The 24,283-nt window shown below is 39.1% G+C and overlaps 1 protein-coding gene across 3 annotated transcripts in view; it reads left to right on the top strand.

Moving 5' to 3' along the window:
- Positions 1-2,044: 2,044 nt before the first annotated feature.
- The window catches only part of GABRA4 (gamma-aminobutyric acid type A receptor subunit alpha4), a 256,295-nt gene continuing 234,056 nt past the window's right edge, over positions 2,045-24,283 (top strand). For all 3 annotated transcript variants that reach the window (XM_067735872.1, XM_067735871.1, XM_067735870.1), the window contains exons 1-7: positions 2,045-2,485; positions 2,896-3,014; positions 17,627-17,694; positions 18,658-18,878; positions 19,051-19,133; positions 21,788-21,931; positions 23,589-23,741. In XM_067735872.1, the coding sequence (XP_067591973.1) occupies positions 2,400-2,485; positions 2,896-3,014; positions 17,627-17,694; positions 18,658-18,878; positions 19,051-19,133; positions 21,788-21,931; positions 23,589-23,741 (874 nt within the window). In that variant the 5' untranslated portion in view covers positions 2,045-2,399. The remainder of the gene's footprint in view (positions 2,486-2,895; positions 3,015-17,626; positions 17,695-18,657; positions 18,879-19,050; positions 19,134-21,787; positions 21,932-23,588; positions 23,742-24,283) is intronic.

Genomic DNA, 24,283 nt, shown 5'->3' with positions numbered 1-24,283 from the left:
AACAGAATATTTAATGATATTTGTAGGTGAAAGTAAATTGTAATTTTTTTGAATACTGGATTTATTTTAAAACTCATAGAGACAAGACATATATATATGTATATATATATATATATATATTTTAAAGATTTTAGACAGTAAAACCCAACATACAACTTTAATAATACAAAGGTAGCATAAATGAAAGGCTATGTTATAAAATAAAATGAGATATAAATGTCTCTACTGTTATCTTCAGCTGATCTTAAGTACTATATACCAGTTAAAAAATATATAATTGGAAATAGCTATATAAAAGGAGGAACCTTCTTTTTATCCCTTTGAAGGTTTTAGTTTCACATACTTAAAATTGGAATTTTAAAGATAATTTGTTTTTAACTATGTGGAACTTTTTTTCCTAAGGCCATTGTTTTCTATTCTATATATATATATATTTAAGTGGAATTGTAAGGAAAAGTAGAAAATAGTGAATTAGGTTTTAGAAAGTATAGGAAAGCACTAAGATTGGAGAAATAATATAGTACGATATAATAATACTATAATGTATTAGCAGCTTTTATGTGGATAATCTGAGGAGACAAATGCTTTCACGGCATATTTGGGGAATACACTAGTATTTCCATTTTTCCTCCAAGAGAGTGAGCTTGAATTTCATCTAAATTAATTAAGATGGATCTGGAAACAAGCAATTCATTAATTCGTTTAATTGTTCATTCAATAAATATTTATTGTCCTTGTACTAGGTGCCATGCACTGTAATAAGAGAAGAAATAAACTCAGATAAACAAAAATCACCCAGCCCAGGCCCTCAAGGAGATTAGTCTTTAAGAGAAGAATGATACAGATAGAATTAGGATGAAGTATAATAAATGCCATGAAGGAAGCAATATACAATATCATGAGAGTACATACCTCTGGGTATTATGCACTTTTGGCAATCAGAAAAGGCTTCGTCTTTGCAAGAAAAACTTTAACCAGGAGATTGAAACAAACAAACAAAAATAAACAAACAAAACCCCCATACTCCCTTCGTTTGATTGTTTCCATATCAAATCAGTCCACCAGTCATCAAACTTTGAACAAACGGTCCAAGTCCTAAACAGAACATAATTATTGGTAGTGACTGGTTCCAGGGACCTAACTTTACAGAAATTACTTAGGTCATTGATCCATCATATAAACATTTCCATATGCATCACTATTAAGGTGAAAGACACCTTTTCCCCTTGGAACCAATAATTAACATTTCTGAAAGTTCTATTGGAAGTGCTTATCTGTGTTCAATAAAACACTAAAGTCATGGTGCTTAGTGTTCCTTTGCAAGTCATTAGTGAACTGTGAGGCTTCCCTTCTATTTTAATCTCTCTCTCTCTCCGTCTCCCCAGCCATCCTTTCCCCCTCCCTGAAGCATTCTGGAAGTCGAGTCAGCTCTGTTGTGAAAGAAAAAGAGCGTCAGCTGTCTCAAGAAGTGAAAGTAATTTTGACCAGATGTCCCTTTTCTCCACCTCTTTTCTGCCCTCCAGAAAAAGGATGGAGCAACAAAAAAGAGGGCCTGTGCGTGCCAGGCCGCTACGGGTATCATAAAGGAATTTGGTATCTTTGCAGCACCAGCTTGGCAAAGGAGCTGACTACAGAATGAGGCTCAAGTCCACTTCCTAACAGTTTGGCGAGAGTCTGCCCAGTGAGTTGCAACCCCTTTTACCAGGAAGAATCTTCTTTCCTTCGGCGCCCCCCAACACCTGAAGGGGAGAGTCCCAGAGGTTGTGTCCGTCCAGATTTGATCCCCTCTCCCTATCCTGGTCTCCCACTCCCCAGGCCCAGCAAGCCCTGCCATGTCGCCCTTTCTCCACCTCCAGCCTTGAAAATGGGTACAAACAGGTCCTCAAACAACCTAAAGAGAGAGGCGCTTCAGGGGTTCAATCCACATCCCAGCGGGAGGGAGAAGTGGAGGCTAAGCTTTGCTGTGGGCGGGGACACAGCCGTGGTGGGGCGTTGCGAGCGCGAGGAGGGGCGGAAGCCCCTGGTTCTGCTCCCCGGGGTTAAAGGTCGGAAAGTACTTGGCTCAGCCGTTCCGTACCCGCGCCCCAGGGTTAACCCCGGCAGGTTCGGGGTGCGGGCACGAAAGGGTGTGAAGGAGATACACAGCTCTCCATACACTGGAGAGCTCGGCAAGGAAAGGAGGGGGCGAGGCAAGGCAGGAACCGCCTCCCCGGCCCGCGTGCACACACGCGCCCACCGCGGCTGGGGCTGGCTGAGCGCAGGCGAGTGTGAGCGCGGGCGAGTGTGAGCGCGAGTGTGCGCACAACCGCGGAGAGCCTCTGCCCTCGCCTCGCACCCTGCTCAGGGCATCTGGAGAGCCTGGAAACCTGAACAGGCTTAAAGTATGGCATGTTGCAAAGATGGTTTCTGCCAAGAAGGTACCCGCGATCGCGACGTCCTTCGGGGCCAGTTTCGCCCTCCTGCACTTCCTGTGCCTGGCGGCTTGGTGAGTTCCCCGAGGTACTGAGGGCCTGGGGAAGGTGGAGAAGGAGCCAGCTCTGGGTCCCCTCTGGCTGCCAGCCTCCCCCACCCCCCGCAAGGGCGAATTAGACCCTCTGGTCTCCGCTGTAAGGTCAGCGGCCCGGATCCGGGCTTTGCTCTGACCACGTAGACGCCGAGAGCAGAAGGGGCGCGGGGTGCAAGAAGAGTGTGGATATTGGGGTCCGTGTGCGCGGGGTGCGCCTTTCCTGACCATTTCTTTCTGTCCCCCATCCCTCCGCCCTGCCTCCTTTAGTTTGGGGAAAGAGACTCTTTTCCTAGAAGATAAATCTGTTTCCACCTGTTCGCTGATCAATTCTTAAAATAACCCCATCCGCCCCTGTTTTTTTTTGTGTGTGTGTGTGTGTGCGTTTGCAGTTTAAACGAATCCCCAGGACAGAACCAAAAGGAGGAGAAATTATGCCCGGAAAATTTTACCCGCATCCTGGACAGTTTACTCGATGGTTATGACAACAGGCTGCGTCCTGGATTTGGGGGTATGAACGATTTCAAACGCGCACGTGTGTCCTGTGTGTCTCTCTCTGCGTCTGTCTGTCTGTCTGTGAGAATATCATGAGGTATGCGTCGCGTGCAAAAATGAAAAATCTCTCAATCTCTCTCAATCTCTCCCTCCCTCCCTCTTTCCCTTTCCCTCTCCCTCCCAATGTCTCTTTTCTCTCTCTCTCCCCTCTTTTGATGAGTCCTCTGACCAGAAACCCGCCCCCACCCGTACTTTCCCATCTCCCTGCCCCCTCAGAAGCTTGGCCTCTCCGGAACACCAATTACCTTCCGGGACCTGACTGCCGGGTGGGCGAGGTTGAAGGGGAAGTGTCCAAAATGGGAACTCGAGGCTCAGCTGCCCTGGTGCGCTGTGCCCCGAGAATGTACGCCCCCCTAACCTGGTCACTGCTCAGAGCAGGTTGCACTTGACACAGCTGATACGAAGTTCCCTGTCCTCCCACGTGGAATCAGTCCCTCTGCCAAAACCTCGACCCTGTTCTGCCTAGGACAGGAATCAGGGGCACAAGACGCCTGCTCTCCTAGAGAACCCAGTCCTTTCCTATTCTTTTCTACCTTGGGATGAAAGTTTACTTTATTTGCAGAGGTGGCATTTACTACCCTCCTAAGACTTTGGAGTCGGGTATTTCTGCTTTATTTCTTCCTTCAGTAAATGTGTATAAAGGGTCTAATAGAGGCACATCCATTAACAGCACTGTTGTTCTTTTCCATATTCATAGTCCCTTTGCTTATGTAATGAGAATCTATGTGGCAAGCATTGTGCTAGGCACCAGGTTCACAGAAATCTCAAGATATTATTCTTAACCTCAAACACGTCTCAGTCCAGTTCAGAGAGAGAACATGTGTCTTCACCCAAAGTGTTGGCCCATGGCTTCTGACCACCAAGTTCCTGTTCTTTCCAGTACTCTGAGCTAGTTACCCTCTTGGGAAATGAGTTGAATAAGACATAGGCTCTATCTTAAAGGATATAGATACTTTACTGTTTAACCCTCACAGCAGCCGCAAGAGAAAGCTATTACTATTCCTATTTTACAGAGGAAGAAATTGAGGCGTGGAAAGATAAGCGACTGGTCCAAGTTCACAGTTAATAAGTGGCGTGGGCAAGATGTGAACCCAGATCAGGTTGTGTATTTAAAAGACAAACCCATGAAGACTGGGATGCTATCAGATATTCTGTGATGAGTATCATAATATTAGAAGCACTGAAGCATTTCATTTAAGCTTCCTATGGAGGGTGTTTAAGAGATAAGAAGATGGGGAGTGTAGAAGGTAAAAGGAAGCAGCATGTTCCTGGGAAAGAGGACAGAATTAGACATTATTTCCAAGTTGTTTGGTCCCAGCCTAGAAAGAATTGTTGGAAATAAAAGAGAAGTGGATAGATTAGAGCTGGATGAGTCTTTAGAGTCTGTCTAGTCTTGTTCTCCTCGTTTAACAAAGGAGAACACTGAAGATTCAAACGAGAAAGTGATTTATACAGGAAACATAGCATATTAATGATAGGCTGGAATCCGGTCTTCTGGAATCAGGAGCCATTTTTTTCCTGGATTTTATTGAGAAGGTTACAGGGAGCCATTGAAGGTTTTAATTCAAGTTTTGCATGTTGACAGTGATAAAGATGGATGAGAAGGATGAAAGATTCTCTTGGTTCTTTTCACGTTGCCTCTCCAGGGGTAGGCTGCTCAGCACCGCATTTGGCTTCATGCAAATCTGAAAAGAGGCTTCCTTACACAAGTGAATCATTTGTCAATGCACGATCTTTCATAAGTGACTAGGAAATTATCACTTTAGATTAAAAATAGTTTTGTAGAGAAGGTTTCAGATGATGTGATGCCATTTAAGGCTATATTATATCAATAAAAGACGATTTATCTGCCCATAAAGTTTAAGCTTGACATTTCAAGTAAAGAAAAAAATGATGGAAGTATGCAATCACATGTAGTTTAAATATTCATTAGTGGATTGATGTCCCTGAACCTAAATTAAAGTGAAAAGTTATTGGAATCATATGGCTTTATTATTTAATGTTGAAAATTAAAATCATATCTATGCCGTTGGTTATAATGCAAGTTATAATTCAAAAAGAAGAAGGGATCCATTGGAGTTGCATCTTTTTTACCAACTACCCTCTCCCATGATAATATATAGACAATAAAATGAATGAAATCAACCTATATAAGACATTGCTGGATTTTGGTTAGCTGCAGTACTGCTAAAATGTTTCAAGGGCAATATTAGTCATCTTATTTGTCTCTGCCAAGTGATCTTCATTGCCCACCTGGAGATCCTTTTATAGCTTTATGGGAAGGGGTTGAATTCACGTTACTTTAAGTGTTAGCAGTTGATTAATTATTAATAGCTTACCATGTAGCAGAGTTTTTGGGGTTGTTGCTCATAAATATTTGTGGTAAATGTAATTCATTTTTTAGAAGTGGGTCATTCTCTGTAAATACGTAGTATTCCAAATGTGACAGAGGAATAGTAATTCTCACCTGCAGAAAATGTGTAATCTGTTTACAAGATGTTATAAATGAGCACCACTGAAAATAATAAGAAAAATCATTGCTAGCAGAGACTCTTGGATGCCACAGGTATGATCCCTTCTTTGACATTTTATACTTTGTGGAAAGTTTGGCATTTTATAAATGAAATGAAAACAATTCAGATTTTGACCAGTGTGCTATAAATACAGATTTATTCCCTGGTTCCTTTAATCCTACTTCTGCTCTCTGTAAAGCATTTACTTTATATCTGTTTATACAACTTAGCAGTGTTCCATATAAAATAAAGCTAAAAGCAAAGATCTGAATTGAAATTGGAAGGTTTGTGATTGCTCAGTAGGCCAGGCAAGGGTTGAAATAGATTTGGAAATGAAATTATGTATTTTTAACTCAGCAGCACAGATTGCAATGGGGAAGTAAAAGGAACTGAAATGGTTCTTGCTTTTCATCCCTCCAAGATCTCCTTTCCCTTGTCTCCCACATTCTCCATTAGAGAAGGAAAGGGGAAAGGTGAGAAGGGAAGGAAGGAGGCAGAGTGAGAGAAACTAGATTGGGACATCTGAAGGGGTAGAGTTCTTCCAGCCGTTGACAAATCAGTCTGCTACCATCCAGAAGTAGCTTGCACCTGCTTAGAAGCAGCACACAGTAAACCATTCCACAAAGGAGCTAGAAAATCATCCCCTTGGCTCGTATCCACTTTCAACACTGTTACACACCATCTTAAAAATGCATAGCTAAGGTACTAACCACCAGAAAATAGCTTAGGAAGCCAGCCCTTACCCACTTCCATTTATTGAAGGATTATACAACCTTTGGTGCCTGTCAGTCTTTTGAGGCAAATGATCTGGAATAATAAATGCTTCCAGATACATATAAACAGAGATGATTGCCTTAGATCATCTTCTACAATCTCTCTGAAATGGCAGTGGGGCACTAGGGTCAGTTTTGCAAGGTTGTTCTCCAACACAGTAGGACTTCAGATGAGTAGGGTTTTCTACAATTTTGAAAACATTTTCACATACAGTGTCTAATAAGATTATCACAACAAGGCAAAAAGATAAGCAGGGCAGGCATCATCCTTCTGGCAGAGAGGAGGCTGAGAAAAGTTGCAATGAATTACCCAATAACCCTGTAATTGACAAGTAATTGACAAGCAATTGACAAGGCCAGAACTCACTTCTCACTCTTTAAACCCTTAGGCAGCTGGTCTTCTGCTACAATCACAGGCAGCTGGTCTTCTGCTACAACCACTTGTAAGAGTTTTTTGCACCCTTCTGTTGAAAAAGAGTCAAATTTTCATTAACAGACCGTCTTGTTACTAAGTAGGTCATTAAAATAAGCAAAACTACATTTCCCCCAGAGGAGTGAAATGAGAACTTTTATTTTAAAGCTCTAATAACATTTTAAAATGGAAAAGCAAACACTGGGGGAGTGTATACACTTAGGTAAATTTGGAAGAATTTTCCCACAGAAATAAAAACTTCTTTGCAGTGTTTTCAGATGATCTATATCTCAACCTAAAAATTAAGTTGATGTGCCATGTGCTAGCTTTATTAATTGAACGTTGACAGAGAATATATTTTTTAAAGTATATAGATGAAATGAACACTTGAAATGCCCAGGGCAACAACTTCATTCTCTTCTGACTTGTCACATTCATTCATTCATTCATTCATTTGTTGAACTAATAGATAGTGAGAGACTGTTATGTGCCACGAACAATGTTAAGTTGTGAAGATATAATTCTGAATCAGTTACAGGCTAAGCAGTGTAGAGAGATAAAAATAACAAGGACACAAATAATAAAGTAAATAAAGACAATGCTATGGAACAATCCAATAGTATGCTAGAATAAATCGGGTGAGAGATCTATTTCAGATACAGTGGACAGGGAAGTCTTTTAAGCTAAGACCTAAAGGTGACAGACATGGAAAGAGTAAGCAAAAGTTGTTCTCAGGCAGCAAAAAAGCAAGTGCCAAGATCCTAGGGTAGATAATAAATTAGTGAGATTTAGACAGTGAAGGGTGTCCAGTGTGCCTGGAATCGAAAAGCAAGAGGAAGAATCTCACGGGACTAGCTTGGAGTTGTTAGCAGAGGCCAGATCATACAAAACCTTTGGTAAAGGAGTTTCCTTTTATGAACCTGGACATCACTGGAGATTTTTAGGTGGAGGGAATGACATGGTATGACTTAGATTGTAACATGATCCCTCTGGCTGCCACATAAGAAAAAGAAAGGCTTAGATATAAAAGTTGAAACAATATTAGAAGCAAGGAGACCAATGAAAAAACTTTTTTCCTTGGTTCTTTCCATTAAGTTAATGGTAGCTTGGAATAAGACGGTAGATGTAGCAAAGATGAATATAAACGGATAAAAGTGAGATATATTTTGAAGGTATAATTCAGCAAAGAATTGGTGATAGATTCCATATAGGTGGTAAAGGAAAGAGAGAAATCAAAAATGACTCGTGGATTTTTTTAAGAAAATGGACAGAGAATAGTGTCATTTGAATTGGAGAGGATTGGAGGAGGAACAGTAATGGGAGGGAGGGTGAAATCAAGACATCCCTGGATATGTTAATCTTAGGATACATGTGTGGCATCCTAGTGATTGTACTTGTCTGGATATCAGAGGAGAGTTTTGTCTGGGATCATCAGTATGTAATGCTGTGAGAATAGATGTCTAGAGAAGAGTATAGAGAGAGCAGAGAAAAGAGCCCACAGCCAAGCCTCAAGGAACATTGACAACTGAAATAAGGGCAGAAAACGTAGAGTTGTCAAAGGAGAATGAAAAGGAGTAGGCTGTGACATATGTGGGCACTAGGAGAGTGTGAGTTACAGTCAAGAGAATGGAATATCTTAGGAAGGAGGTATGAGGCACCTCTCAAGTTCTTCTAAGATATTAAGTAAGATAAGAACTGGCCACACGGAGATATTTCATTTTATTCACTTTCATCAAAAATTCATTGATCATATAATATACGCCAGGCACTCTTCTAGGATGGCACTGGGGATTCACTGGTGGACAAAGGAGACGCTGTTTTCTGCCCTCCTGAGCTGATACTCTAGTGAAAGAGACAGAAAAGGAGAACAGAAATAAGCCAAATATAGAGTATGTCAGATGTTGATAACTCCTATCGAGTAATACAAAGCTGGGGAGGAGGTTGCAATTTTAACTAGAGTAGTTAGGAGGGAGAGACTTGAATGAAGTGATATTTGGTTTTTTTTTAAATTTATTTATTTATTTTTGGCTGCTTTGGGTTTTCGTTGGGGCGTGCAGGGTTTCTCTAGTTGCAGGGGCTAGTAGCAGGGGCTACTCTGTTGTGGTGCGTGGGCTTCTCATTGCAGTGGCTTCTCTTGTTGTGGAGCACAGGCTCTAGGTGCGTGGGCTTCAGTAGTTGTGGCACGCGGGCTTAGTGGTTGTGGTTTGTGGGCTCTAGAGTGCAGGCTCAGCAGTTGTGGCGCACGGGCCTAGTTGCTCTGTGGCATGTGGGCTCTTCCTGGACCAGGGCTCAAACCCGTGTACCCTTCATTGGCAGGCGGATTCTTAACCAGGGAAGTCCCTGAAGTGATATTTGAACTATGATTCAAAGTAGGTAAGAGCATAAGCTGCATTTGGGTGGGGTCTTCTGGTTAGAAGTAACTCTATGTGCAGACATGGTAAGCATGGAATTGTTACTGCAGTGAAGGTAACAGGGCTGAGGAGTAAGAAGGGGTCAGTGTGATAGAAGGATGAGGTAGTATAAAGCTTTGCAGGCTGGTGAGAACTTTGCTTTTACTCTGAATCATATCAGAAGTGAATGGAGGGATTCCATTAGGGGCGAGACCTGAACTGGTTAATTTTCAAAGGCTCACCCTTGGTTGCTGGATTGGGAACAGTGAGTCAGGGTCAAGGGCAACTGCAGAAAGGATTTTAGGATCAACCAGGCAAAAGATGATGGACATTTTGACCAAGTTGGTGGCAGAGAAGTTTGTAAAATTGTAAGAAATGGTTGGCTTCTGGCTATTTTTCAAAGTTCTAGTCTACTGGTGACAGCTAGAATATGGGATGTGAGAAAAAGGGAGGTGTCAGGTGTCACTCCAGAGTTTGGGACTTGAACATCTAGAAAGATGGAGCTGCCAAGACTGTGGCAGAAGCAGCTGAGGGATGTGGCTGAACAATTTGTATGTGAATATGTTACGTTTGAGCTGCTCATTAGATGTAAAGTGAAGATAGGCTTGGAATTCAGGGATACTGGGTATGTCAATAATGTATGGTATTTCAAGCCATAAAACTAAAGAGATCACCAAGGAATTAATGGTGATAGGGAAGAGGTACAAATACTGAGCTCCGAAGTCCCCAGTGTTAAGAGGTGGGGAAAGAGGTGGAGGAATCTCTGTCCCAGGAAGACTGAAAAGTAGTGACCTTTGAGGTAGGAGGAAAACCTCAAAGAGAATGTACATACCAGATGTTAAATAAAGAAAGAAAACAGTATTTCAGTGTGGAGCACTGACTGGTCGATTATGTCTAATGCTCCTGGCAGACAAAGAAAGATAAGAACATAAAATGGACCACCAGATTTAGCAATATCTACATTTTCAGTGAGTTTGACAAGGGTAGCTTTGGTGGCATGATGAAGGTGAAAGTCTGATTGTGTGGGTTCCAGAAAGAATGGGAGCAGTTTCTTTCTAGACATTCGTACAGTGGAGCAGAGAAATGGGCTGGTAAATGGAAGGAGAAAGTAGCATCAAGAGAGCTTTTTTAAAAATGAGAGAAATAAGATTTTTTTAAAAGTTTGTGGGAAAAGTGCTGTAGATAGGGAAAAACTGGTGATATTGACAAAAGGAATTTTAGTGGATCCTGAGCGTGAAAGCTAGATTATAATAGATGATGGAGTGAATAGAAAGGGGAGAATTCCAGGCACTAGGCATAGGTATTTTTCTCCCCCAGAAGTTTAAATACGAAAGAGAAGAGAAAGAGGGAAGGTTGCCTTTTTTAAAGCTGTTTTTGTACCACTGGAAATAGACAAGTAGAGAATAATATTAGGGTGGAGGGAGGGGATAACTGAAAGAAAGATGCCTGTGTGACAAGAAGAGACTGTAGAATCCAGAACACAAATTTACTTTCTTATGCTCTTAGTTTAAGAAAAAAAAGATGTACTGGTGCTAATATATATTTACAGGTTCTTTAGGGCAAGAATATGCAAAATGCATTTGTTGTTTCCTAAAATAAGCACTAAAAATCTAGATATAGGTTATCCATAACTTAGTGAACATTTAGATGATATTTCACTGGGATGTTAGCTTTCTTTTAGATGAAAAAAATACATCAACTTGCATTTCGTATATCATTAAACAAATGGCTGCTTTATTGTCTAGGCCTTTTTTATGTATTTATTTTTAAAAAGCTTCTGCTGCAGAGAACTGGATTCTGAATTAATAATCCATGGTTCATGACACACTCCCATGATTGGTTCCCATATCTGTGGACCTTCTTTTTATCTATCCATCTATTCATTTATTTACTCTAATAAAATAGAACCCACTTAAATAATTAAACCTTGACAACTTATTCTGCTATATGGTCTCCCTCATCCTATTTGCCTGTCTTCCCCACTCAAAGTAACCACCATTCTGAGTCCTTTTTAAATTATTGCATAGTATGGGACTTCCCTGGAGGTCCAGTGGTTAAGACTTCGCCGTCCAATGCAGGGGGTGCGGGTTCGATCCCTGGTTGGGGAGCTAAGATCCCACATGCCTCATGGCCAAAAAACCAAAACATAAAACAGAAGCAATATTGTAACAAATTCAATGAAGACTTTAAAAATGGTCCACATCAAAAAAAAACTTAAAAAAAAATAAATTATTGCATAGCTTTATTTGAATATCATTTTAGCTCAACTTTACTCTTTAATAAATTGAAATTTTAAAAATGTAATTGTTTTGAACATGCTATTTACAATCTTTGGATGCTTTTCTCACTTAATTGTGTATTCCTAAGACTCCTTCTTATTGTTGTGTATTGCTATAGATCATTCATTTTGACTGCTGTGTGATACACTCATTGCACAGGAACCAGCTGATTCATCTGCTCTGTTGGCAATAGGCATTTTGCTTGTTTCCAGGATTGTGTTGCTGTGAATATTCTGGCCCAAATTTCCTGCTGTAAATGTGCAAGAGTTTCTTTTGCATATATATCCAAGAATGGATTTTTCTGGATCTTAGTGTAAGTGGGAGTTCAACTTGATGAGATAATGCCAAACTGTTTTCTGTGGTAGTTTTACAAATTCAAACTCCCATTTACAGTGAATATGAGATTCAGGATCCACAAACCCTTGAACACTTTGGAAAAGAATATATATATGTGTATACATACATATATATATGTGTGTGTATATATAATATATGTGTATATATATACACACATATATATGTATATATAAATATATATGTATATATATATACTTGAAATGGTATTTTAATGTGAAATGATTTGTATTTTTCGGATTTCTAATGTGGTTGAACATCTTTTCAAATCTTTGTTGCCTACAAGAATTTTCCTTCTGTGAATTGCATTTTCATCTTTTGCTCACATTTTATTGTCGTTTTTAGTACTTTATTTATTCATTTATTTGATGCCTTTAATATTTAAAAAGTAGAGCTGGATTGATAGGATCATACCATAAAGGAAGCACTAATCTTTAAGGTCATCTAAATAAAGCTCTATAGTTATTTGCTTTCTCAACAATATCAATAGACATCTGTTCCTTGTTTAATATGCAGGAACGCTAGTTTTTCTATATTTTGTAAGTGACAAAGAGCATTAGAGCCTTATTTAAATATTTCACTAAGATTCCTTGCTGTTGTTGTACCTTTTAAGTACTTTAAGTCTCTTGATTTGGGAAGACACATTAATAGTGTTTTGTAAGATGTAGCTGGATGCATGGATTTAGGTGGCTGAAAACCCAGAAATCTTTCCTCAAGCACGTGGCTGGGGAGGCAATGTGGTGAGCAGGGAATGAGTCGTTTCAGCATCTGCAGAACTGTTTAAGTCTCTTTCCTGGGTGTGATAGCAAATTGGATCCTATTACTGGAGAAGAAATTAAAAAGTGATATTTTTGTCCAGGTCTCTACAGCTGAAGTAAACAGTGGGAAATTTTCTGAAATGTTAATTGCCTTCCCACTTTTCAAGCAAATAATAAAGTTATTAGATTCATTAATAAGATGGGAGTATTCCTCTGAATTTGATCCTGGTGGTGTTGGCTCCTTCTTTCAAAGACTGTTGAAGATCACTTTGCCTTAGGAACTGTCCACTATATTTGGGGGATTAAAAACTATTTCCCTATTAGCAAAGTAGTAAGGCTTTAAAATAAAAGATGTCTTTTATGTTACACAAATGCATAGAAAATTATGAGAAGTCCTTCCAAGCTGAAAATTATCTGGTTTCTATGTAATTATGCTCTTAGGAGGGTTGATTTGAACATCCTAAACAGCAGTGTTAGAGGAAGCGTCTCTAAGAATTATTCTTAATTGCATAGCGACCGTGATTCATTGAAAACTGATTTATTGGAAACCTATTACATGTAAGGCCTGGGATTTGTTCAGGGAAAGGATATAAATATAAATAAAACACGAATTCTACTTTAATCAGGAAATATTTTTAGCTTAACTGATGTAACAAATGAATTCCAGTACTTTTTCCTTTGGGGAGATTTTAAAATCACTGCTGGAATGATATTAGGAACACAATCAAATACATAGTTTTCACTACCTAGTATGTGTAAAGCACTATACTCGTTTGGGATTTCCAAGAGGATTAAGATTGGTCTTTGCTGTTAAGGAGAGAAAGACTCAAGCAGGCCATAATAATAAGAGCAATGCATAGGAAGAGCTGCAGTAGTAACGTAGTTCAGAAACTACTCATGAAACAAAATGGGAGAGGTAGGTATGGCATGGTATGTACTAGATAGAAAATTATATGTAAGTCATTAATGGTTGATTTATTATTTAATGATATAATTAGCATCGTTAAATCTAGAACATACTTTGTAGATCAATCCAGGGGCTTATAATTCTGGCTCTGGAATATAATATTTAACCTCTGTGAGCTCAGTTTCCATGTCCATAAAATTCTCATGAAATATCATCCCTGGAGGGTGTTGTGAGGATTGAATGAAATAGCATATAGGAAGAGCCTAGTATCCTGCTTGGCACATAGTAGGCCTTAAATAAATAGTAATAGTATCTCTGCTTATTGTTCTTTGGGAAGAACCCCATTTCTTGAGAGCAGGGCCACACATACATGCCCCTTGATCTGTCCACTCTCCATCCCGACTGCCACATCCTTAGTCCAGGACACCGTCATCTCTCACCTGGCCTGGTACAGCAGCCTCTTAGAAAAGCCTTCTTCTACTCTTGCCTCCCTATAATTCGCTGTCCATACAACTGCCAGAGTGATTCAGATCATATATTTAGATCATATATTTTCCTTACATCACACCTTTGATGGTCTCCCAATGATTACGGGATACAAGTCAAACTTCTTACCACAGCCTATAAACAGAGGCAGAGCTGGACTGCATATCAGAGGGAGAACACTTGGGGAAAGAACACAGGACAGATGATTAACCTCTGGGTTCATTTGCTTCAGCTGCCGTAACAAAGCACCACAGACTGGGTGGCTTAAATAACAGCAAGTTTATTTTTTCACAATTCCGGAGGCTAGAAGTCCAAGATCAAGATGTCAGCAGGGTTGGTTTCTTCTAAGCCCTCTCTTCTCGGCTTGTAGATGGCCATCTTCCCTCTGTGTCTTCACATGGTTTTTCTTCTGTATGTTTCTGTGTCCTAATCTCCTCTTCATATAAGGGCACCAGTCTTATTACATTAGGGCCCATCCTAGTGACCTCATTTTAAGTTTATTCCCCTTGTAAGGACCCTATCTCAAAATATGATCTCATTCTGATGTACTAGGTGCTACTTCAACATATGAGTTTAGGAGGAACAAAATTCAGCCCTTAACCTCTCTCATGAAGATTTATACAAGTTTAAAACAGTGACAATAACATATATGATAAATATGTTGCTTAAAACATACCACTTTCAGAATATGGCCAGAGAAGTAGGTCCGAGCCTTTCGCCTTGAAGTTCTCACCTGAAATGCATTCTCTCAGCTCTTCCAAAGTCTCGTGGTCATCATCCAGATCTCAGTTTAAAAGTCACTGCTTGGAAGATTGGCTAAATAATCTAGAGTGGCTTTCCCAGACTCTCACTATGTTACTGGCCTCTTTTGTTTCTCTTATGAATGACAGCATTCTTCCATTTACTTCATTTCTTTATTATTTATACTTTCACTCCCCCAGTAGCATGTTAACTCCCTGAGGCAAGGAACTTGAGAGTCTGGTTTACCATTGTATCACCAGGGCCTAGCATGGAACCTGGCATACAGCAGGTGGTCACTCAATAAATGTTGACTGAATGGGTGTCCGAATGAAATTTCTCTACCAATTATACGTTTTTAGGATCTCATTCAATCTCAGAGACCTTTGTGATCTTATAAAGCAAATACTAAATAATGTCACAAATACCAAGCAGTTTTCAAGAATCATTGAAAAAGTAGTATGTTATGTAAGAATTTGAAAAGATTCATTATTATCATGGAATCATTATAACCTTAAGGATTAGCATAAACCCACACACCTTAAAATAAATGTATAAGGAAAAATATGATTGGCCTAAATCCTCCCTCTCCTACCCTTCCCCCACTTCACTAGAACACCTATGGTATTAATATTTTACAGGACATGGTTTGGTAAATAAATACTGTTCTAGAAAACAGATAAATGCTTTCTGTGAACTGAAGTGAACAGCATCACCTAGGAACTTGTTAGAAATGCGAATTGTCAGGCCCCACCTTAGACCTCATCTAACAGCAAGTCTGGGGTGGAGTCCAGCAATCTGTACTTTAACAAACCTACCAGGTGATTCTGATCCAGTTAAAGTTTAAGAACCAGTATCCTAAATTGATCTTCAAAGTAACTGGATTTCTCAAGATTCTCATCAAACAGTCCTGTTGTCAGGACCTACTCAACCTTATTTGTTCTGAGTAACTTCTCTCTCCTTGTCCTGACTTGCACTGAAGTAGTGTTTTTAACACTTTAGCAGTTGTCCTTAAGAAACAAGCAGAGTGATTTTTCCCACTTTTGAATCTTTTTGAATGAAATCTCCATCTACTAGGGTTCAACACACATTACTTGCTTCCTGGATTACCTAGCTCTTCCTGAAACACTTTGGCTTTACTATCATATTTTTGTTGTTGTTTTCAATTTCTCATTCAAATAAAAATTCACTTAACTTCTCACACTTATTCTCTCTGTTTTCCAAAGGTGTTATTTTTTAAAAATGAAAACTCATGGCAGATCAGCCTGATCTCTACTTTTTCTCTCACTATACTTCCAAAGGATATATTTTTCGTAGGATACTTATTCAAAAAACGAATTTTCTTTCTCCTTCAAACTATTTTTCTTTCTGTGGTTCAATCTTCACCATATAGAGGGAGAGATATTCTCATTTGTTTTATGAGGGTAACTTTAGACCTAGGGCATTAAGCTATCCCAATTGTTCTTTGTCTTTTTTGGCGTTAAGTCTGATTGCCCAACCATTATTCAAGGGAAATAGTCCATCTTGATAGCAGATGTTATTCTTTCCAGTATGGAATAGGTAGCCCCTGGACATACAGTGTTGTAAACCATCATTTAAGAAATCAGGGCTTCCCTGGTGGTGCAGTGCTTGAGAGTCTGCCTGCCGATGCAGGGGACACAGGTTCCTGCCCCGGTCCGGGAAGATCCCACATGCCGCGGAGCGGCTGGGCCCGTGAGCCATGGCCGCTGAGCCTGCATGTCCGAAGCCTGTGCTCTGCAACGAGAGAGGCCACAACAGTGAGAGGCCCGCGTACTGCAAAAAAAAAAAAAAAAAAAAAAAGAAATGATGTTCAAGATTGCAACAATTTTAAATTTTTATTAGTAATTAAAATTGATATGTATAATAACAATTGCTATCATTATTGAGCACATTATGTTCTGGAGACTGGGACAGGTGATTTACATGTATTATTTCAGTTAATAGTCATTAAAACCTTTACCTCTGATGATATGTGACTTGACCAAGATCATACAATTAGAAAGTGTTAGAGCCAAAATTGAACTCCAGAATTTCTGATTTTAAGCATCGTGCTAAACCCAGATTGCAGCAACTTTCCTTTGTCTAAAATCTGTGTCAGCCCATTGTCATGATGCTCCCACGTTTCCCTTCTGCCAGACACACCCATATACCTGTTCCTGAACCAGTTTTATTTAGACGTAGGAAAGAATCTCAGTAGTGGCCATTATTGGAAGAAAAGAGAAACTAATACCTGTTAAGTACTTTCATGAGAGAGTAACTGTGTTCAGGGTCTCATAGGAGCAGTTTCATTTGATCTCCGTCAACAGTCTTGCCTGATAGCTATGGTTGCTGCTGTTGAGGAGTTAAGTAACTTGCCCCAAATCACACAACAAGTAGGTGGTAGAGCATAAATAGGTCTAACTTTTAGGAGAGCTTGACTTTGGTCCTAATTACCAGTGGATGGTTTACCTATCAAAGGTGACATGACTCATGTTTGTGTTTAAGTTTTTACCAATATCCTTAACTTGCCAAAGATGCATTCCTTACAGCCATTATGGTTTTTCTCCTCCTCAATCTTGTGGTTAAGTTCCCTCTTTTTAACAGCTCACTTCTTTACTAAAGGCCAATCAGATGATGGACTAAAAAAAAAATCACAAAGGCTAAAAGCTTTTGTTCCCTGCACTGCCTGTTGTAGCAGTGCCCAGGGGTGATGTATCTTGAAGAAATAAGGTTCCTGGTAAGTAATTGGGGTTTCTTTTTGACCGTAAGTAAACATTGCTTTCTGGTTTTGTTGTTCTTTTGTCTTCATTTTTTGTAGAGCTGCATTGTCTCATTGAAAATTTAAGATGCTCATGAAAACATGATATATAACCTGTCTTTACTTTTTAATTATCAAACCCACCTTGCCTATAAGATTGGTAATTATTTTTTCACACTTATTTACTTCATACTTACTAGGTCCTGTTACAGAAGTGAAAACTGACATATATGTCACTAGTTTTGGACCTGTTTCTGATGTTGAAATGGTAGGTATTTGGGAAATTAAATGTACCTTTTGAGGTTGAAAAAAACATGCAGAAAAGAGGGCAATTAGCATTTATTTTGTAATCGATCACACAGAGCTAGAAAGTCAAAGAACAGCCTAAAAAGTTTACAAAAGTAAGACGTGGAACTTGCATTTCAGCTCTAACATTTGAGTATTTTTTGGTTTGGAATTACTCTCAACACAGAAAAGAACGTTCTATTACTAGTCCTCATAGTACAACCTGTATGTAATATTTTTTTCCCTTAGAAAATTATTGAAGAGGAGAAAATTAGAGAGTGTAATTAGTTTTGGTATGAAACTATATTGTAATCCTAACTGCATTTAGAATTCCTTGTTGGCCCAATTGCTCACTACCCCTCCCCCCACTTCCATCTCTCAGGCATAAAGAGCTTAGACTATCAAGCACTGGTCAAGATAAATTTGTCCATTCAGTTATGTTCTCTAATATTAAAGATTTTCAGTTTCTAGGTCAAAGAAACTACTTTACTTTTCTCCTTGACTCTAGGCAAATGTTAATAAATTCTGTGGTCATAAAATTTCTCTTACATATTTTACTTTGCCTTAAAGAGATCCCTACAATTTTATGATGAATTATGCAGTGATATTTGTTACACATTAATTTTGCCACTTGATTTACAACAAAGTACAACCGTAATTACCTGGTGCTGGTGGTTTTATTAAATTATAGTAATTATTCTTGAATGATTAATATGTATGATTATCTAACAAATGTAGAAGATTAAGGTATAAAGATGGACATAACATGCTTTAATTGCTGACACTCTTTTTTGCTCCACTGATTTTTAAAAAAAATGTTGCTCCTATTTGTTTTTATTTGGGGTAGTCTTTTTGGAGTGGGAAAGAGGCTAGAATTTAATACATTTTTCTGCATATTTATGTGTAGTCATCTGTGATTGAATATGTCACAAACTAATTTCCCTAGGAATACACAATGGATGTGTTCTTCAGACAGACATGGATTGACAAAAGACTAAAATATGATGGCCCCATTGAAATTCTGAGATTGAACAATATGATGGTAACAAAAGTATGGACTCCTGATACTTTCTTCAGGAATGGAAAGAAATCTGTCTCACATAATATGACAGCTCCAAATAAGCTTTTTAGAATTATGAGAAATGGCACTATTTTATACACAATGAGGTAGTCATTTTTCTTTTTTGCTTTTTATCGTTTTAACTCTCTTTTTTCCTTTCTTCCCTTCCTTCCTTCCTGTCTTTCTTTTTTTCCTTCCTTCCTGCTTCCTCATTGAGGGATCTTTAAATTACTTTTAAAGAAAGTGTTGATTTTGTTTAATTGCCTTTTTCCATCATAGACTCACCATAAGTGCAGAGTGTCCCATGAGATTGGTGGATTTCCCCATGGATGGTCATGCATGCCCTTTGAAATTTGGGAGTTGTAAGTTACAATAAAAATGTTGTTAGAATTTATGATTATCTCACGCAAGCTGATATTTTTATATGTGCATGATTTTCCATAGTCCAACAGTTAAATCACTGTCCCTGACAACAACTGTCCAAGGTTTGACTTACAGGAGACTGCTTATTATCTAATATATTTAAATAAAGAAGTAAAAACAACCCCTTTTCCCCCAAAAAGCAAAAACATATTTCTACTTACCTAGCCTACCTAGATAGCCTAGGTAGATTGACTCATAATTAATAGGTTGGTGATCCGTGGTGAAATTTAGGGGCCTCTGAACTCCATGTGATGGTGGTGTAACATAGAAAGTATAAATGATCTTTTTGTTTTTGTAATTTAATAGTTTCTGTTACAAGCAGAATCCTTTATGGCAGACTTGAAAAAAGCAGAAGAAGGTTCGGGGCTTCCTGACATGACATAGGTTAGAATAGCATAAGCAGCACTGTTAGTATAGAAGCGGTCGAAGCATGACCAAAACAGAGTAGGAGGTGTGGTCTGATATGTAGACAGAGCAAGACAGTATAGTGCCTTACAGACCACATTAAGGAGTGTGGATATTATTCTAAGTGCTTTAGAACACCTTTGGAAGGATTTACTAAGGGGTGTGGCACTCTTTGATTGACATTTCACAATTTCATTTCAGCTTTTCTACCTAGAAAGGATTGTAGAGTTGCTAGAGAGAAGCAGAGAAGAGTTGGAGGCTGTATGTGTTAATATTGATACAAAGATGGTGGTGGCTTAGACTAGGATGGTACCAGAGGAGATGTGAGACAGATGGATTTGGGATATTTTGTGGACGTGAAGGCAAGAGGATAAAATGAATGGGTAGGACAGAATATGGAATTCCTTTCCCCCAAGCTGCCTTCTCAGAGATGGCAGCAAAATGTGATCGTCTCTTCTAACGTCTGCCTCAAATTTTTGACTCAATCAGAATCTACCAAAAATAGATGCTGACTTTTACTATTGCTTCACATTCTTAGTCTCACTGATTGTGAAACTGTTGCCGGCTGTTATCATTGCTCATTGCTTAACTTAATGAGACTCGGCAGTCACCATTCTTTTTATACCCCCAGTAATCACAATATTCCGTTGGCCTAACTTGAATCTAGAGAGGGTCCTTTGCTCCCTGACCAGTGATTTAATGAGAGAAGATAAAAACAGAAAAAAATACGTGGAAAGAAAGGTCGATCTTACTGGGGCCAGAATTTAAAACTATTTGTGCTATAATTTAAATTTCACCCAAGATAGCTCTAATCTAGGGAAAGTCCTTTCCCACCCACCCACGCGCCCCCCGCCCCCAGATCTCATGGAACACTCTTCAGAGTGACTTAAACATAGTTGGTCCTCCATCAGGGTTTGTATAAAATAAAGAAATTATTCCTTGGAAGCTGATGATTTGGGGTTGAGAACTGAAAAGAGAGGCCCATCATACTTATCAAATAAAGATACTTAATTACTTTGGAAGGAGAAAAATAACATTTAACTATGTTTACAATTCATAGGCATGAGAAAAAACGGGGAAAAATGGTTATAAGATAGCCAAGAGTAGGATACCTGATTTAAAATATCATGCAGGATCATAGCATTCTGGGACTTTAAGTGTATGATTAGGCATAAATATACTTCAGAAGATAAACCTTGACACACAGTTGTGTAGTGCTAAATGACAACACAAGCCTTATAGTTTGTTTAGCAAAGTCGCTTATAAAGATAGTCTCCCTAGGTATCAATTCCTTTTGTAGAATTAAACACTTTCACTGAGGACCTACTGTGCTCTAGGGCTTTTAGGAAGGTTTGCAGAGGGTAGCATACAATTCATCTTTGTTCTTCTGAACTCATTTGTGTGTGAGCCAAGCTATCTGTTCTGGGTAGACTGGTAAGCAAGCAGCTGGTCTCCATTTGTACTGAACACCAAATAATAGGAAATGGGCTTGAATTGCCGCTGGGAGGGATTTGTTGAAGATAGAAGGGAAAATGTTCTGATTGTGAGAGTTTAAAGGTAGTGCAACTGGTTGTGTAAGTACATTCCCTGGAGAGCTTTATAAACAGCATAGCCAGTTGTTACCACAGAGTGGTTCCCAAAAAGCATGGGTATTGCCCAGAGGCAGAGTCTGGAATAGGTGACCCCTGGAGAGCTCTCCCAACAGTAGGATTTGCTCTTTTTGTTTTTGTTGTTGTATTATTATACGCAGCATCTGGTACATTTCTAATTGACAGAGCTGCATTAGGATGGAAGAAGTCGATATTGGTCAAATACTGGCAGTGAGTTAGAAAGGGAGCAGCAGTTGGACAGTACTTTTGGGGGGTTTATTATTTCTGCTTTTCAACTGTTTATCCTATTAGTATGGAAACATACCAAGTGCACTGATGCATACATAGCATTTTAGTTGCCTTAGTTGTAGTCTCCCCTCCAAACCTTTGGCATAAAAATAAGAAATATGCCCAGTTGCAAGGCTGTTTATTTAATCTCTACAGTCTTCTCAATCTTAAACGTGTTTGAATAAATCATAATGATTCTTTTTTTCATTTATTACATCTTTCCTGAACATGTGTAATATTCTTAATCGTTGACCATCAATGCTGATGGAAAAGGAGCTCTGAATCTAACCACATTCTGTGCTCTCATCCAGATGCCTATCCGAAGAGTGAGATGATTTATACGTGGACAAAAGGTCCTGAGAAATCAGTAGAAGTTCCAAAGGAATCTTCCAGCTTAGTTCAGTATGACTTGATTGGGCAAACTGTATCAAGTGAAACTATCAAATCCATCACGGGTGAGATATTTAACAATTTGAGTCAATATGCTACCTAGCATTGGCAATGGAGTTTTGTCCTAGCTTCTTCATTGAAATATCTCGTGTTTTCAGGGGACAACTAAAAGTTTCCAGAAATAGAGTTGATGCATAAATCACAGTTCAGACTTTATTTGTATTTAAATCTTGTTTTAGTTTAAAATAAATTCTGAGTTGGTGACATGTGAGAAGTGAGCTGGTTTTCTTATTCAGAAACAAAAGCCAATAATCAAATATATCAAAACTGTTTTCAACAGAATTCTGAGGCGGAAATCTGACCATTGATTTTTTTTTTTTTTTTTTGCGGTACGCGGGCCTCTCACTGTTGTGGCCTCTCCCATTGCGGAGCACAGGCTCCGGACGCGCAGCCTCGGCGGCCATGGCTCACGGGCCTAGCCGCTCCGCGGCATGTGGGATCTTCCCAGACCGGGGCACGAACCCGCGTCCCCTGCATCGGCAGGCGGACTCTCAACCACTGCGCCACCAGGGAAGCCCTGACCATTGATTTTTGAGCACTGGATTTCCCTGTTTTTGGTGATTTCCCCAAATCTTTTTTTTAAAAATCTCGCCCAATTTTTGTGGTGCTATGCTACCCTCTTTTCAAAAGTAAAAGCAAAATATAAGGCTTAATTATAAAATATATTAAGGGTGTATATTAAAGCTGTCACATGAGTAGATGGATGATTATTATTGATGATTCTTGGTCTGTACTTGCTTTGGGGATGTGAATGGTAAGAAACATAGGATTTAGTTTTTGTCATATTCAATGAGGAAAAGCTAATTATTGCTTGTTCTAAAACTATTCCTTACATACACATATCACCAGGAAAAACTATTTTTTTTAAGACATTTCTTTTCCAGCCTGTAAGTGAGATTAAAAATACATTTTGGGAGGATTTGAGGCTTCTGAATCTTGGGCTTCACAGTCTGAGAATAAAGCTACTGCTTCCTAAGTAACTTTCTCAATACGTTACTTTCAGATGTAACATTAAAAATATTATCAAGAGCTACCAGAAATCTTATGGTATATTTACTTATTAGCTTTTTTAGGTTTTTGTCTAAATGCCAATAAAACATGCCTGAACTCAGGGATGTTACGTATGGCTGTATGTTATATGTGTTTCTTTGTATTTTTCTTCACATATGCCACATTTAGAAATAAAGCCCTTTCCTAAAACTAAGACAGTAAGGTAACCTTTCCCTAAGCATATATGTATATATAATGTATGCCTTTGTATTCCAATTCTTTCTAAAATTAAGCTTTATATTTTCATGTGTATTTCATTTTTTTCTAGTGATTTTCCATAAAGGTTAGGTCTAAATTCTGCTCTAGAAAATGCTGAAAATGAAGGCTAATCGCTTTAAAATAGAAAGCACTGCAAGAATTTTTATAAAGTTATAGCCCAACTTATTAAATTGCTTAATTACTACATGCAACAGAAATATTTTTCTGTCTAATGACGTGCAGTATCATTCCCGCCCTAGTTGGGAGCTACATATTTCTCAGTGCTTGTGTTGTTACACAATCCGATACTTTCTTTGCCTAGAATACTGTTTGTTAGTCTGAAATATGATGATAAAGCCATTGAATAATTGCCCGCAGAGCCTATAACGTATTTTCCTCATGTTTCATTCGCAGGTGAATATATCGTTATGACGGTTTACTTTCACCTCAGACGGAAGATGGGTTATTTTATGATTCAGACGTACATTCCATGTATTATGACAGTAATTCTTTCTCAAGTTTCATTCTGGATAAATAAGGAATCAGTTCCAGCTAGGACTGTATTCGGTAATTATAATCATTTCTTGGGTATTTTTGTCCACCTTACATTTTGATCATGGGAATAACCTTTAGATATCATCTCTAACAAAATATTAAACAGTAATATATCTGGCTGTGCTAAGTAAAGAATCACATAAGGTTTCTATTTTTTTTTTTTTTTTTTTGCGGTACTTGGGCCTCTCACTGCTGTGGCCTCTCCTGCTGCAGAGCACAGGCTCCAGACGTGCAGGCTCCAGACACTCAGGCTCAGCGGCCCTGGCTCACGGGCCCAGCCGCTCCACGGCATGTGGGATCCTCCCGGAACGGGGCATGAACCCTTGTCCCCTGCATTGGCAGGCGGACTCCCAACCACTGCGCCACCAGGGAAGCCCCTAAGGTTTCATTTTTATCAGCCAATACAAAGTAATAAAGCTTCAGAGGATATGGGCAGTCCATCCCTTCCTTTGGGGCTCCACCAGATTTCCTTTATTGAGAACTGGCAGGTGAAGACCAAGTGTGAATCTGAATATAATTTCACTTTGGGTGATGTTCTTGGGTTCCTAGCTTAA

Source organism: Pseudorca crassidens, chromosome 4 (genome assembly GCF_039906515.1).
Source record: "Pseudorca crassidens isolate mPseCra1 chromosome 4, mPseCra1.hap1, whole genome shotgun sequence".
NCBI lineage: Eukaryota > Metazoa > Chordata > Mammalia > Artiodactyla > Delphinidae > Pseudorca > Pseudorca crassidens.
Note: the sequence above shows the minus strand (reverse complement) of the source record. Positions and strands in the feature narration are given on the sequence as shown.